We start from the raw sequence: 16,872 nt of genomic DNA on the forward strand, positions 1-16,872 counted from the left end.
AAAGGCAGCAGAAGCGCTGATGCGGGCATGAAAGGCCATGGCGCAGGTGGGGGCAACACATTCTTTCGAGTTGGGTTTGGCTTGCCAGATGGAAGTAGGTCATACCTGGACCTGGAAAGGCCATCATGCCAGGGGCCTTCTGTGGATCCTGTTTTTGGAGCGTTTGTCAGTTTCTCACATGTGTAAATCTGGTTGTGCTCACCTTCACAGGGTGAAGCAGGCCATTTCCTCTCTTTATTTTTATTTGCATGACTTGCAATCATTGTGTTGAAATGTGGAGCCAAGTAGATTACTAGGATGGTTGCTAAAATGGTACATGCAGAGCAAGAATACCTCTCCTTACAGAGTTGGAGTGGCATTACTAATCAGTGCTAGTTCTGCCAACAGGACCAAGTTCATTTTTTGCACAGAGAGAAGGTGCTGCCAGGTCTCCCTACAGAGCAGGAGTGGGTGCAAAGTCTTTCTATTTGCTTCTGCCCCTCTGTTGCCTTAGTAGCAGGATTTGGGGACAGGTTATTTTTGTCTTCTTCCAAGCTAGCCTTTGCAGCACTCAAACCTGGCAAAGCGTTGCTGAAAACTGCATTATTGGAGAAAATCTGAGCTGTGGGAAAATGCAAAAACTTCCATAGATCTGGAGCAGGACCTGACTTCAGCATTTTTGTATTGCTTCAGATAATGATGATTAAAATGTCCCAAGTTCATGCAGCTGGGCAAAAGTATCTGAATAATACTGTTTTTAATCTCAGTCGCCACATCTTGCTTACCATCTTTACTCGTCTGGCCTTGCACTTGAAGCTATGTTTCCTTGCAGATGGTGTATGGTTGATGAAAACACTTTACCTATTCCTGTTTGCATTTAGTGTATTTATGCTGACCATGCAGCAGACTGATCCTAATTTATTAAATCCCAATGCACAAACTATTTGCTGGCCTGTACCCGTTTGGGGATTGACCAGTCACACTGTTAGTTCTGAACACAAAACTGCCTTTCCAAAAAGTGAGTAGTGTGTGTATGCGCGCATGTGCACACAGTGCTTTGGTGTTGTACTTCCAGTTTGGGGGAATGGCTAGTGTGAACTGTGTGGCGATGATAGTGGAGAGGGTGCATTACTTGTAGCACTTCACAACTTTGATTTAAATTGCTGAATGTATATTTTTGCATACATGTTTAGTCTATTAATCATTTTTTGAATTAAAAAAAACCCTAATTTACAAACTCTTTGGGGGCAGAGTTGAGCAATAGTTACTTGTAATGAAAATTTGGGTGGCAATGCTGCCCAACAGGGTCCATGGGAAGGTAAAATGGCACCAAAGCTCTCATTAGTTGTCTATGCCTGATGTAGACTCATGCCAGCCTGGCTTCTGGCCTGGGTTTTGTATGGAAATGACTAATGGTCTTCGTTGAGAGAGAACTGGGTGGGTGAGGGGAGTGAAATCTATTGATCTTTCAGATACTTTCAGTCCCATCATCCATGGTATCTTATCAGATCCACTCTGTGGGCTGGATGTTAGAAGCATAGTGATAGAGTCCTTTCTATGCCTGGGTTGCTTTCAGAAAATGACACAGAAGGCATTTTTGCTCAGCTCTATGGCATTTGTGCTGTGTGGTCCTGTGAGAATCCATCCTATTCCCTGTGCTCTTTAAATGTCTATAAGAAGCAAGCATCACAGGATAAGGAGTGACTTACCATCAATATGCTGATGAGCTTCTCTTCCCCATATCAACCTGCTGATGACTCAGGAGGGCTGTTCTCCAGATTCTTTGGGTACATTATGTATCGGCAAGAGGGAGAGACTTCTGAGCAGTGTCACCTTCATTATAGAATACAGTCACCACAAAGGTGCAGCTCGTGCTTTTACTGCGTTTGTTTAAGCACCAACTCCCCCCTCCCCAAAGAAAACACAAATTGTGCCCCAGGGCATTTTAAAATGAATTGGTCTGTGGATTTAAACTGGGGTGGGAGCTCTGCACTTAATTTGTTTATAACCATATCAGTTGGGCTAAAATGTGGTCGCTTTCTTTGTAGATGATTAGTGCTGAAGCACCTGTTCTGTTTGCCAAGGCTGCTCAGATATTCATCACAGAACTGACATTACGGGCCTGGATTCATACAGAGGACAACAAGCGCAGGACCTTACAGGTAATGCTTCTTCTTTGTGGCCTCTAAATGCTTCTGTAGCACTTAAGAAGGTTCCGAAAGGTGTACCGCGCAGGTGCAGGATAACGCATCTGTGGCAGTACAGATGACCATTTGAAAAACTACAACTACAGGCATGCAACATGTCCTTCCCTGTTACTTTTTCAAGTGCCAAGACATCTCCTTTGCTCTTTGCACATCCCTTCAGTGGTGGCCAGAAGAAGTGTGGTTATACTGGAACTATTCCTTACCAATCAGTTTGGGTACCTGTCTAAGTGGCCCCTGTGTTTTCTGTAATGTAGCATTCTCGGAATCTCCACTAAATTTCTGTGTAGTTTCACCAATATCACCACCTGCAGAATCACAGTTTGTTAGTGGCTTCCAAACTAGTTTGGCAGCAGTTTGAAAGTAAAAGCAATGGGGAGAGGAAGCATCCCTTTTTCTGAAGTGTTCCTCCTCCTCTTTCTAGTCAGATGAATTGGTTGTGAATCCCGCTTCTCTAGTTTCCTGAGCAAACACATGGGGAGGAATTCCAGTATAGTGAGCCTAGATTTCTTGTGATTTGCACAGAAGTGGACCTAAGAGTGAGAGATTCATTATCGGAATGGCAATGTTTAAACAAAAATCCCTTAAATGCTGGTCCCTCACATTGTTGGTAAAGCTCCTACAGAAAGATTCAGTTTGGGGAACACTCATCTAGCTGAAAAGCATTACATATCCCATATCACAGCCCTATTCTGAATCAAATGGCCCCAGTCATTGCATGGAGCTTTCCTGGAAGCTTCATTCCTCGAGCCTACAAAATTTTCACCTTTCTGTATCTAGAATCTGATGTAGAGAGGACAAGTTGAAAACCCAGGTTCTCAGAATTGAGAGTTGTCCAACAGAGTCAAGGAGGAATGTATGGGAAAATGAACTGTCTGCAGCTCTAATTAAAAGGTAGCTGGTTAGTACTGTTAATGACATGGCTCCTTTGTGCAGTTTATGGTATTTGTGTCCTTAACCTTAGATTTTTGAATTCCGAGTATTTCTGGTTAGGTAATCTTAACAAAGTTCATATATTGATTGACTACATTGAGTGATGAATAATGTCAGGGGGTTGGAAAGTCTGAAATTAACTTTCCCATAGAGGTTTTCATATAACTTCTGGTTGTGAAAGGGTTTGTGTGTTTCTTTCCCACTGCTGTCTAATGCTTTTGTAGCTTTGTAGCTTGTTAATCAGGGCAAGACTAATTTTAACAGCATAAAAACAGGCAAAGAGTTATAAAACCTTCCGAGTAAAATGATATAATGGTCTGTTTTGTTGCAGAGAAATGACATTGCCATGGCTATCACCAAGTTTGACCAGTTTGACTTCCTCATTGACATCGTTCCAAGGGATGAGCTTAAGCCTCCCAAACGCCAGGTGAGGCTGAAAGAGAGCCTGTGCTATGTTCACACATATAGTCTCTTAACATTTGACCATGAAAATGTAGAATTTTTACCAAGATTTCTGTCTGTAGAAATATGCCCTCTCCTCTCTTCCTTCCCTCCTCTCTGGATAGACTTGTTTGGGCTATTTGGGAACCATAATTCTTATCAGCCTTAATTTGCTCTTCCAGTCCTACTTGGTTTTGGGACCATTCCAGCAGCACTGTATTCATTCTCAACCAGCCCTGTTTTGCCCATAGTGATGTTGTCACACTCCCAAATTGGTGGGTTGGGAAGCCTTATGGGATATGTTCGCTAGGTGATGCCAGATTGACTGGAATCTGTTTATAAAAGAAACCAAAAACCAGTTTTCCCAAGAAGAAAAGTATAATATTAAAGTGGCAGTGGCAGAAAAGGATTTTGGAAATTCATACTCGGGTGGAAAGCTGTTTCTTTTCTAACCCACCCCCGAACGTTCAGTGTAGCCTTAACTAATACAGTGCCAACACAATATTCCTGTTCCATCATCTTGTACAACACCTAGGATATATTAGCTGCCTTTGTAAATAATAGATGATTTAAAGTTAAGCAGCAATGTAAACTGAGCACAGTTTTAGTACTGTGGATTTTAAATGTATGCCACAAAGTTAATTGATGGGTTACAGACTAAGATCTATGACTACTGTAGAGGGGACTGAAGGAAAATAGGAATGGCAGCACGAATCAGTGGTAGAAGGCCCATGGGCAGAGTTGTTACAGGTCCTGGATGCAGACTGGAGCTGGGCCATAAATTGTTGGGATTGAGATGGAAGTGTCACTGACCTAAATACCTGCCAGAGTTTGTGTCCTCTTCTGTTGGGGGCATATTGTTTCATCCAGCATCAACAGTCTTTCTACTTTTGGTGGGGGAATGGCCTGGTTAAACTGTCAGCTGCATCTGATACATCTTATTCTCTGAAACCCTTATTTTTTCTGTCATGTCGGAGTGACAAGTAGTATTACTTGTACCTTTGAGATGGATAATTGAATGCTTTAAGAATAGTGAAAAGCAGCATGAGTATTGATTTGAAGTGCTGTCTGCCCCCCTTTCCCAGGCACACAATTGGGCACTCGATTTCTTGCACAGCAGGTTCCCGTTATATAAGCAGTAACCTGCACACAGTGCCATAGCTTTATGCCAGGTGATTAGAGATTGGACATATGCAAGCTTATGCCACTCTTTTCAAAGCTTTCTCAAACTTTAACTGGAGACTGGACGTTGGTGTGGTCAGCCGATCTTGACCTGTCAGTTGGACCAGTGTGTATGATACCAGATTATTAGAACAATAACAGCAAAGAATTGTACTAATAGAAAGTACTGCCATCTGCTAGAAGACTCCAGATCTTCCGAACCACTCAAGGGCCAACCATCTTGGATCACTCGGAGACCCTGTGTCCGTCATCCTTCCAGCAAGGAATGAAGTATCCTGACTCTGTCTAGGCAGTCATTGCTCCTGTAAACATCCTTGACTGGAAGCTGTATGGTGCTCGAAGGGGCTTTCAGTCGGATGTTTACAGCGGCAGGCTGCTGCATTCCTCCTGAAACCACATGGGTTTGTATTGAAGAATCAAACTTACAAAAATGTTACACGCTCTAATACACAGACACACGCCTTAGATTTTCTAATAGATCTTGTCACATATTTTTATATTATCATTTGTAGAAGTTACTATTTCTGTTTCCCTCCTTCAAAGAAGGTCAAGGTGTTATCTTTTCACCTCCTCCCTTCACTTGCCTATGGCTGAGACAGTGCCTTTCCATAGCTACGTGCCAGTTAAACTCACTACCATCTGACAGAGTTTCATAAATAGAAGTTTATAGTCTAAATGTTGACCATGTGGGAGGCAGCAGATGAGAAAGTGACAAGGGATGAGTATGAACAAATGCAATTACCCGTAATTAAGCTTTGTTATGTGAAACTATGATCTTCAACTGTTCTTTAAAAAGATAGTTACATGCAGCTTGATGTTTGTAGTAATGTGGTAAACAATTCTTATCATATGAGCTTCTGCAAAATGCTTGCTAGTATGGAAAGACAATTTCAGGACTAACAGCTAATTCAAAAAGAATCAGTAGCTAGCTAGATAGCAGTTGGACATGACTTTTTCTGCAGTAACCTATCAAATTGTGGACTGGGTTTCTCCTGAAGCTCAATGTAATTCAAATATCTATTGAATATTCCAGACCTGGGAAATGTAGGGGATCCTGGGAGTAGTTACTTCACATTGGATCAGGTCTTCTGTTGGATGGAGTTATCCCAGAGTTCCTGTTAGAAGGCCTAAGATAGCCCTGATTCCTCAGCTCTGAGGTAGTTGCCTCCCCAGGATTGCTGCAAAGGCAGCCTACTGCCTTTGAAATTCAATTCCACATCAATACAGCAGTGCTTCTATCGTCTGGTGACCACAAGGAGTGCCTTTTCCAAATTCCATTCCAGCTAGGGCAGTGTATACAAGCCTGGAATTTCTGAAAGTGGCTCTCATAAAAGGAATGCACAGTGACGCTGGAACCATTGCCTGCTCTCTCTCTCTCTCTCTCTCTGGAGCAAGGACACTGTTTGCAGCTTGGCAGAAACATCTGAATGTACTCACATCATTCAAGAGATGTTGTAGGTAACACTGCAGCGCGCTTTGCATCTTTCGTTGCATAAAACACACTCAGGAGTTGAGCGGAAGCTTGTCGATCTGCAAGTTGGACCTGAAAGAAAGTATTGCAGTGTAGACTGTCCAGTATATTCCATCCTCTTTTTACTCTCCCTTCACCCTGTGGCTGCTGAGCATGCTTTCAGTCCTCATTACACTGTTTTGGAATTGCCACCCCACCCCTTGTGCTTTAAATATTTTCTTGCACTGCTGCTAAGCCTTGGTCTTCTCCTACGCCTACTTCTCGTTGGACAGTGCTATTTTGGCTCCACAAGAACCGACACTCGCCCCTGAACCTCAGGAATGGAGGGAATGAGCCAGCTTGACCTTGTGTACCAAATTCTTTTCTGCTACCTGAGTGCACAAGGGGAGAGATAACAGTGTCAAAAACAAAGCAGGCAGTTTGAACCCGAGGCCTACTTGATGTTCTGCAGTCTGACTTAACAGGTTGCAGGAATGCCCACAGCGTTCCAATCTGAAAGAATTTGGGTGTGGCATGAGAACAGTCTTGCTTCATCGCAGGGAAGTTGCAAAGAACCAAGTTGCGTTAACCAGCAGCCACTGTTGGAGCAGGGCAGGCTGTAACACTCCAGAGTTGGCTCAAACTTCTCTCTTTTCTGGCTGAATTCTAAAATAACACACGTGAGCTGGTTTCAGCAGGGCCATTCATTCCAAGCGCAAGAACAAGTTAGGTGCCGTTTCAAACCTGTTCTCTCTCTGCCCCAGGAGGCCTCACCTGGGGGGTCAGCTGCGGCTCTTCCTCCCAACATCGGCTCCAAGGATTGCAACATGCCAGAGCTCTGGCCCAGAATGAAGTCACCCTTGGACATTTGAATAGCTTGCATTGCTAGTTAATGTTTTGCCGCGCTGCAAGCAAGAAATGGCTTTAGCTGTCACACAGAGCTGGGTCACATCCTGCCATCAGCAACACCAGCTCTTGCTCTTTTATTTTTGGACCAACAGACCCAAAACTAGGATAGCTGATGGGGCAAAAAAGTGGAGGTGGGAGGTGAGAACTATTTTAGTTCTCAAATCTGGAATGAATTTTGTTTTCATGGATTTGGAGTGTCTCCTCCCTCCTTTCCTTTTTTGCTTGTTTTCAGCCCATCATCCATTTTCTCTCTGCCTCTTATCTTTGCCTCCACCAGTCTCTGGAATGCACTCCTCCAACTTATATGAAATTGAATTCAGCCCTGAGCGTAGAAGGGTTCCCCACACTTGGACCTAGCACTATATAGTACCAGCAGAGGGAGTTTACACATACGAACACAAACTCACACTGAGGCACCAACCAGATTTACAAGATTCCTGGTTGGCTTTTGTCTCCTCTTGGGGATGGTGTGGGTCATGTGCAGCCCATGTGCAGTCTTTGGACCACAACAGTCGAACCGATCCCTCAACATTGGCTATACCAAGTAGAATTGGTGGGCTGTGCTTTGCCTGTCTATTTTCAGGGGAGGGAGTACTCTGCAAAATATTCTGACAGGTTCCGCTTATGTCTGTTTATTCCTTTCCTACCCCACTGAGCTGATGGGAATGCTATGCTTTCTTTTATGGTGAGGAGATGATTAAAGTCAGTCATTGAGATGAAAAGCCGGGGCAGAGCCAGATTCTGCTGGCAAAGCAGTCATCAGCTCTTGTAGAGTCATAAAGGGATTGCTTTTCCCCCTTTCCATAAAGATTCCAGTCCCACTCAGTAAATCCAGGGTCAGCTGCTTTGACACACACTACTGACTTCACACAAGAGACCCTTAGCTGACGCTGAAGGAATCCTTTCCTCTGTTCTTGGCAGGATTGCCTCTCAGCCTCTGCTAACCTACAGGGCTGCTGGCAAATGGAATGAATGACCATTTGATAGCCAGTTCGAAGCAGTCATTCATTCACAAAGCCCTTTAGAAACAAAAAAGTTCTGAGTGATTTTGCATGTGTGGATCATAGGAAGCTACTTTGCGTAATTTATTTGGGGTGGCCTGGGGACATTGAAGTAGACAGGGACGCACAGTTGCAGTGGTTCTAGTGGTCCATATTCTGAGACTATCAGAGGGCTTCATTGACTGCCCAAAAAATACTCCCCCCCCAATAAATAAATTCAGAAGCAAAAATGGGCAGAAGTCCACTTCTGGTTTTGAAAAGCAGATTTTTTTTTAATGTGAAATAGTACTGAGTGAAGGGGCTATTTAAAAAGTGACTTTCCACTCCCAGAGGCCTCTGCACAAGTCAGTTCATGATTTTGGAGCAGCATTAAATGGTCCAATTGGGGACTCTGAAGGGGCACAGGAATACAAAAGCAGTCTTGGAAGGCCTCGCATCACCCAAGGGACGCAGGTTGCCACACTTGAAGTAGACCTTAGCTGAGCATGAATGAGGGCTGTCACAGCAGATGGCATCTAATGACTTGTACAGATCATGCATGTGTCTACCTATTCTGCCTTTCCAATTTAATCCCTCTCCCCGCATACTGTGATCTTTGTCGGTTGTCTACCTATTATTTCTCCCTTTTTAATTTAATGTATTTAACTGTTTTAAAATTGTGATAATTTAATTGTAATTTTAGTATTGGGAGGGGGGTTGGGAATGGACTAAATTTGGATTTTATTGTATTCCATGTATTTTTATTCCTGTAACCCGCCTGGATTCCTTGTGATTGGGTGGGCTATAAATAAATAAGTTGTTGTTGTTGTTGTTGTTGTTGGGAACTAGATGTTGAGCTGCCTATGGATGTTAGGTTTGTTGACTTACCAGCTGAACTTAGTTACAGCTTTCAAGAGCTGAAGGGGAAAGTTGCCCCCCTCCTGTGACCTCTTGGCTTCAGGACTGTGATGAAGACCTTTCCTCTGCCTCTGTGATTATGTGGGGAAACAGTGGCACTCATTTGGCCTGGGCCCTACTGATCCAGCATTTTCCGTGTAGCAGTGTGTGTAAACATCCTACACTCTCAGCTGTGACTTTGTGGTGGCTGGGAGAAGGTTGTTTACGCCTTCTGCCCTGGACTGATCATCAACAAAACCTTCAGTGACTCTCCAGCACTAACTTTCACATCTGGTGAAACTGTAAACAGGGTCATGTATACATAGAGGTCTGTATTGGTTGCATGCTCTGCCCTAAATTGCTGGCACAGAGGAAAGAAATGGCACCACTAGAAGGGACATAAAGATTATCTCAGGAGCAGAAAGAAAGGAGGAACATTTGGTAAAGTAGCAAGTAGCTGCACAGTTTCATTGAAACGTGAAGCCTCTATTAGTCACAGGGATGGAAGTGGAATGAATGGTGGCAACTTCCCACTAATTTTTAAGTGCTTTTACTTTTAAAGAATGTTTCTTATATCTAGCGAAATCCCTCATTTTTGCATTGATAGGTATGGTGGAGAGGACAAATTTAGCTTTTTTTGCTGTTACTCCTACTACTTTTTCTTCTCAGGAGGAAGTGCGCCAGGCAGTGACCCCAGCAGAGCCTGTCCAGTACTACTTCACCCTTGCTCAGCAACCTGCAGCGGTCCAGGTGCAAGGGCAGCAACAAGGACAGCAGACGACCACTTCCACAACAACCATCCAGCCAGGGCAGATCATCATAGCACAGCCTCAGCAAGGGCAGGTGGGTATTCTCTCTATGCGGGGAAGACTGGAGAGTATCTTCAGCTGTGTTCTTTGATGCTTAAGCCTACTGTGTGTTGGCTGTGCTATGTCAGTCTGTAAGGGCTAGCTTGGAGGGAAAGCTGCAAGGTGTAAGCTCTTCATAAGCTTCCCTGACTTACAAAGGGTGGTGTAATAGGTGAGTGTGCAGGGGTATGCCTCTGACCGTCCTCTTAAAATTGAAACAGAGGGGACATGCAGGGAGAGTGAGGAGTTGTTTTAGTCTGTTGTTCCAAGTCTTTGGCAAGTACATGCCAGATCTGCAGAAGTGCAACATTTGGGTCCTCATCTGTGCCACCATACCATGGGTATTTCTGTTCAACTCAGAGGCGCTTTTATGCATCCAGATACCCCGGTGCCACCTGTTCTTTATCTACCAGACCTCTGCATTGTGTTCTAACCCAACAGCACAAAATGCCAACTTTCCTCACCACTGATTGTTTCTGCTTCTATTTTCTTTCCCCAACTGTGATTGCATAGGAGTTTGAAAATGCAGCAGCTATTACCTGTACAGCATGACTTGTGTGTCAGAGTGTGTGTGTTTGTTGGAGGGGACATCATTATATTGCCTGTCAACAGCCGGACTTCAAGGTTTGTATGAGATTCCCCACTACCACCAAACTGAGGATTCTTCTCTTGTGCTTCCTCCTCTCAGACTACTCCTGTGACTATGCAAGTGGGTGAAGGGCAGCAGGTCCAGATTGTCCAGGCGCAGCCGCAAGGGCAGGCACAGCCAGCACAAAGCGGGACTGGGCAGACCATGCAAGTCATGCAGCAGATCATCACCAACACAGGCGAAATCCAGCAAATACCGGTGAGAGACCTGACAGCTAATGCCAACACCACATTCTCTCTCTCTCACACACACACACAGAATCAAGCCACTTCTGTTACTCTCATTCTTCTCTCCAAGTTCTCTTCTACTCTGATTCATAGGTTCAGAAAAAGCATACATGGTATGTGCAGGAATGTATAGTTCCATAAGAAAGGACTGTGTAATGGACTGCTCCCACCTCATACAGTTTCCCCGAAGTAATAAATTTGCTTTGCTATCTGCAATGCATATAGGTTATTAAGGAGACAGTTAAGTCTGTCGCCTGTCATTGGAGCTTTCATCACAAAGAGCATCCTTTAGCATGTAGAGGCCTTTGAAAGTACAAACTTTATCACCCCCAACACACCCCTGACACACCTTCAAGTATTTTCTGAACATCTGAATCATCTGTCTCTCTAAAATCCATACCCACTTTTCATTGTCCTCTGTGCAAGCTCTTCTTCCCGCCAGGGCTGTCTGTGGACCTATGTTTCCTGCTTCCACCAGTTACCTTCTGCCATCTCTCTTTAACCACTGCTTGACTTTTCTAGGTGGCTTTCAAAAGAGTTGGCTGTATCTGCCTGGTAGTGGGTGGTGGGGATTATACATGACATCTGGGTTTCAGAGAGCTAACATTTTGGGGGAGGAACAATTTTACAGCACCAAAAAAAATCCTTAATCCAAAAAGTCCACAAATGAGCAGTTACTGTAACTGACTTTTGCAAAAGGTGTTTGTTATTGGTGGAAAGGAATTTCCAGCTCAAGAGGTTCTTCCTGTGTCTTTCTCAGGAGGCTGATTTTTAAGAGGAACGCCTGTGTTGGCCCTTTCCATGGATCCTTAGCCAGGGAACAGCAGGCTATATACATAACATGCAGTTCTTTGGGGAAGTGGAACAGGTTCCCTGTTTTTTTATTCCAGTGTGATACAGGGCTTGGAAGATTAAGCAAGTGTTACAAAGCAACCTGAGTGCAAACATTTTTAAACATGTCCTGCCCTTGTGCCTCCTCACATCCATCCATTGAACCACCTGCTTGACTTTCACACATCTCCTTCATACCCACCTTCTCAGTTTCTCTGAATAGGAAGTGCTGTCACTGGTCTCTTCCATGCAGAACATTTTGGCAGTAAATAACACTGTGTGCTCCCAAATAAAAATCACTTTAAAGTATTATGCTGAACATTTACACAAGTTCTGTATAGGTCTTTGAAAATAGTCCCTCCCCAACATAGCAAATTTTTTTTTGCAGGCACTTCTTGAAACTCGCCCTTTAAAAGCTGCTGGTTGCAGGAGGGGGAGTATTTAATTATAACTCTTCTCCTCTGAGGCAAAAAAAAAATCACATTGGTTATGTGCAGCAAAGCAACAAGTTAAACACCTGAAAATGGGCCATGTCCATTTGGAATCTAGTTAAAGTCTAACTAGGGGTCTCTTTTTTCAAACACTTGCCAGCATACTTCAGGGCTGGAGAGACATATGGATAGAGTGCTGCCATGAAACATCTATTTTGTGTGTGTGTGGGGGGGCTTTTTGCATTCAGTGGTTGCTGTGAGCGACAAATGTTGCGTTTTGGAGAAATCAGTGGACAGGAAAACTCAGCTTCTTAATTTCTCCTTCAGGAGGTTTGAGGCACTGGTAGCAGATGTTAAGGCACTTCTTTATTTTTCCTTACCTCTTCCTTTTTAAAAAAGATGCTTTCATGCCTAACAACATACTAGTATCTGAGGGTAAGGGTTTTTTTGTGAACAGGGTAGGGCATAAGTTAAATATTTCAGTGTGCCACAAGGTAGCGTTCGGACAAGTCAAGAAATTTAGGTCGAGTGTTTCCACCAATGTGCCTCCTCACATTTTTCTGCTCCTTCTGGCATAAGGTTCTACTGGTGTTTCCAATACCAGTCTTGAACATTGTGGAAGAAAATACTCTACAAGATAAGCTTTTGTCGGGGGACGACTGGTGAAAATAGAGAAGCCATGAAATAAAGTACTACTTAGTAACCTTGCAGGGGTCCCTCTCAGTACCTTTCTAAATCTCTGCTTTGCTTCTGCCTTTTTTCTTAAAATGTGTGACAGTTTCCTGCCAGACATTAATGCCCCGTCTTTGGTTTCTCTTCCTCGCAACCAGGAAAGCTGGCAGTATAAGTGTCCGGTAAGGCACTTCAGGGTGTGTGTGTGTGTTTGTGGGGTAGGAGTCCTTCTGTCGTGAAGGTGCAATGGGAGAAGTCTGGTGTTGGGCACAAAGACCTTTTAGTTTCCTGGTGCCTTCTACCACTCAGGGCTGAGGCTGGAAATTCCTCCATGGTTTTCTTTCCTGTCAGGGTAAATTTCTTTCCTTCTGTGGTGCTGCTGGGCTGGGAATAGCAGAGAGAAGTCCACTGCCATCAGGGGATCTGTTCACATTTCACGTCAGTCCTCCTGCTTGTGTTTTCTTCTCTGTGTCTCTTAGAAACAAGGTAGCAGGCTTGGGTGCTTCAGGTTACCAACTCTGTGTTCCTTTCCTCCCTCCCACTCTTTCTAGGTTCAGCTCAACGCCGGCCAACTGCAGTACATCCGCCTAGCCCAGCCCGTTTCTGGCACCCAGGTAGTCCAGGGCCAGATCCAGACACTTGCAGCAAACACACAGCAGGTACAGACTGACCTCCAAAGGGTTGCTAATAGCTGCTAAAATAGCCCTGTTGGAAAGCCACCGGTTTTCCCAAGGTGTGGCTACCGAAGCAAGGAAAGAGCTTGCTTTCCAGAACTTGAGTTCCTGGTGCTTGCCATTTTTAATTAAGATAAAAATAATCCAGCTACCTGGGGGACATTATCATTGGTCCTGCTCCACCATACATATCAAAGCAGGTTTACACACGCAATTGTCACCTTAAAGGCAACTCCCGGAAATGATTCCCTTAACTAAATGGCAGGGGCGGGGAAGATGTTTGCAGAGAACGGCTGCTATCAGGATACACAACAAAGAAAAAAGATACAACCTGGCATTTTGATACTGGAATGTGAAATTGGGCCATTACCTTGTCACAAACTTTCTGCCAATGGAACTAAAGCTGATTTCCTCCACAACTCCCCACCCCTTTCCAGCTTTTGTATAGGTCAGCTTTTCTGTTTAGGCCACCTGCCAGACTTGACATTGTCATTCTTTTGTGTGCAGGCACTGTATCTAATTTCCCAGGCTTTGCAAGAACTATTTTTGCCACTGCTAAATAGGTTCATTAAAAGCATCCTTCCTTTTACGTGTATATCCTGAATAGTAGTAGTCTTCAATTCTTTTCTGACCTAGGGTACACCTTCACCTACAACGTAGGGGACCCATTTTATTATTTTAAAAAAATGAATCTGTACCTTCTTCATTGTTCATACACACATAGCTTCCTCCTTTTAAAAACTGGTTCCTCTCCTGTCTCAGTCATGGTGCAAGCCATGCATATGTCCCCAACCATGCAATTACACCAGTTCTATCCCCTTCCAAATAAGAGCTGGCTCAGAAAGCAGGCCTGTTACTCAAATATGTGAAGTCTTTGAAAAGTCTGGTCTTGAGTCTTCCCTTTTCACACCCCATGGGTCTCCCCCACTACTTCCTCTCGAATACTTTCTTTTACTTAGTGCTTTCATGCTGCACTTTCACAACCAGAAAACACACTTGCAAAGTGCAGGGAAAGTCTAACATGTATATTAAGCTGCCGTCATTATCCTCTTGCCCTCTCCCTCCTTTCAAACGCAGGTAGTGCTGGTCCATGTGATCTCTCTGGCTGAAGTTTGTTTTGCAAGAGGCTGTACTTTTGTGGAACATTTGGTCTGTTTCTTCCATCAGGAAGTTACTCAGATGAGGGCAAGAAGGTGTTAATATCATCAAGTGGCTCAGGCACCAGCCAGAGTAGAAAAGCTTTGCTGGTGGGGTCAAATGGGCCTTAGCTCTCAAAATGTGGCCTTCTGTATATTCTCCCTCTCTTGGTTTGCAATTAAGCCATGCTTAATCTACTCCTATCCCTGAAGGAAGGAGCAGCAGAATCAGTAAACCCATCTTTCTTTTTTTTTTGTAGATTGCACAGACAGAAGTTCAACAAGGACAGCAGCAGTTCAGCCAGTTTACAGATGGACAGGTATGAGCCTTGGGACCCATGGTGGTGGATGTGGTTGGAGAGCTCCAGGAGGAGGTGGACCTCCTAAGTGTTGCCTGAACAGAAAGAGGCTGGAGAAGTCCCGTCTCCTTGCCACACTTTTCACTAATGCCACGAAAAAACTCATGCTGTAGCTTGTATGAAGTTCCTCCTGTGACTCTTAGCTGCTCCTTTGAAATCAAGGTGGTAAACAGTGCTGTTGCTTTCATGCTGTGGAGTCCTTCCCTAAATATGGAGAAAATGCATGTTGGTGTTGGCCATTGGGAGTTACTCTAAGTTGAGTAACAAAGATTACAGATGTGTGCATGTGGCATGAGCAGCCATAGTGGTTGGAGTGGCTCCTGCTTTTGCCCATATAGTAGTAGGGTTGGGTTTTTTCTTAAGATACTGTAATTCCACATGTGGGAAGGATCAATGAGTCTCTTTGCCTTTTATTTTGCAGCAACTGTACCAGATCCAGCAAGTGACCATGCCTGCCGGTCAGGACATCACACAGCCCATGTTCATCCAATCCACCAATCAGACGACAGATGGACAGGCCCCACAGGTTACAGGAGACTGAACTGATCCAGGCAGGAGCCCCACTAACTGGATTGATGCGCCACCAACCAATTGGGGTTCTCTTTAACTCTTCTCTTCCCCTTCATCCCTTCCCCATCTTCATTTGAAACACAGCTGCCAAGGGCTGCGCTCTTTGTTGTATTATATGAACTTCTTCAGTCTCTTGGGCAAAAAAAAAAGGATACCCCATGAACTGACAACAACGCAGTATACCTTTTTTATTATTATTATTATGTGTGGGTTGTTTTTTTTAAAGGAAATTGTAAATCGTATATTGCTCTACAATGCCTCTCTGAATAAATTGATGGTTTTTGTAGGGCTGTTGCCGAGGGATATGACTGCGCTTCGTTTTGTAGTTTCTTCAGTGGTCCAGCGTCTTTTCTGTCTCTTTGTCCGCCTCCCTTTTCAATGCATCGCAGCTGCCAGGATTTTCATCCTGTGTCGTTCCTGCTTTAGTATTAGGTGGACATGTCTCTTTTGTTTATTTCAGTCAAAAAAGGGTATGAGTGTGTGTGTGTGTGTGTGTGTGTGGAGGGAAGAGATGGTTGAAGAGCCTAAAAATTGTCCCAGACTGAAACATTGGTATCGGTAGCTTCAAAGAAAAATAATAGAAGGCAGAACAGCCAGCTGGTCATGTATTAAACCTATTTTCTGAAGGCTTATATTTGGGCCTTAATCTATTTTGGAACTACTTAGAAGAGTTCTGGACATGCAAATGTAAGTTTTTAGTTCATGGTGTAAAGTTTGTTCATTGTCGTTTTTGGGTGTTTTTTTTTAAAGCAATTTGTATAAATTTTAATCAATGCCTGTGTTCAAAAGCTGCATGAAATGCAATAAACTGTTTTTTGTTTCCTATGGTAGTTCATCTCTCTCTCTCAGCTTCTCCAGTCAATTGAACACAACCCCAAAGAGTTCCCGCTTGATTAGAAATGGCCATAGACATTTTGGGTCCCTCGAGGTAGGAGATATAAATGACTTTCCCTTCCGGGGATAAAATTGACAAGTTGCTCCACTTAATGGCCCCAGAATCTACTGCCTGAGGCAGTTCACTTGGTAGATTTGGCCCTGACCTATTAAAGATCAGTCTAGTAGCTCATTGTCCATCCATACTGTCAAATCTAATTCTTATTTGGGATGGCATGAGGGATGGGGAATGTCTTGCTGCCTTAACCCATAATATGAGTCTCTATCTCTGTCCGGTGTACTCTTTATTCATCACTTATATTTTTCATGCTCTTTTCACCTATTCCTATGTGTTCATTGGAGTTTACAGATGTGTCCAGGCCTAGACCCTTGGTCTGTACCTGCTTTCACACTGTGGGCCTGACCTAGAATTGAATACATAGCATGCACCAGTGAGTGAGATGGTGGCTAAGATGACCGCTTTCAAATACAGTGCGCCTGTGCCATGTACAGATGCATTTTACACGGCTTCCAGCTTACGCGGAAGCTGCTTGGGAGGGAAACAGTGGGGCACGTGCCTGCAGTGCATGCACGCCGCTCCGCCACATGCACGCGCCCCATTATTTC

The 16,872-nt window shown here is 44.0% G+C and overlaps 1 protein-coding gene across 2 annotated transcripts in view; it reads left to right on the plus strand.

Annotated features, from left to right (window-relative positions):
- Window positions 1-16,197, plus strand: part of NFYC (nuclear transcription factor Y subunit gamma) — a 41,628-nt gene extending 25,431 nt beyond the window's left edge. The window contains exons 4-10 of one of the 2 annotated variants that reach the window (XM_042439552.1): window positions 2,028-2,141; window positions 3,448-3,543; window positions 9,645-9,818; window positions 10,512-10,670; window positions 13,185-13,292; window positions 14,704-14,763; window positions 15,224-16,197. In XM_042439552.1, coding sequence (XP_042295486.1) covers window positions 2,028-2,141; window positions 3,448-3,543; window positions 9,645-9,818; window positions 10,512-10,670; window positions 13,185-13,292; window positions 14,704-14,763; window positions 15,224-15,343 — 831 coding nt within the window. In that variant the 3' untranslated portion in view covers window positions 15,344-16,197. The remainder of the gene's footprint in view (window positions 1-2,027; window positions 2,142-3,447; window positions 3,544-9,644; window positions 9,819-10,511; window positions 10,671-13,184; window positions 13,293-14,703; window positions 14,764-15,223) is intronic. The other variant, XM_042439553.1, reaches the window with a different exon arrangement.
- The last annotated feature ends 675 nt before the right edge of the window (window positions 16,198-16,872 follow it).

This window comes from Sceloporus undulatus, chromosome 9, assembly GCF_019175285.1.
Source record: "Sceloporus undulatus isolate JIND9_A2432 ecotype Alabama chromosome 9, SceUnd_v1.1, whole genome shotgun sequence".
NCBI classification, from domain to species: domain Eukaryota; kingdom Metazoa; phylum Chordata; class Lepidosauria; order Squamata; family Phrynosomatidae; genus Sceloporus; species Sceloporus undulatus.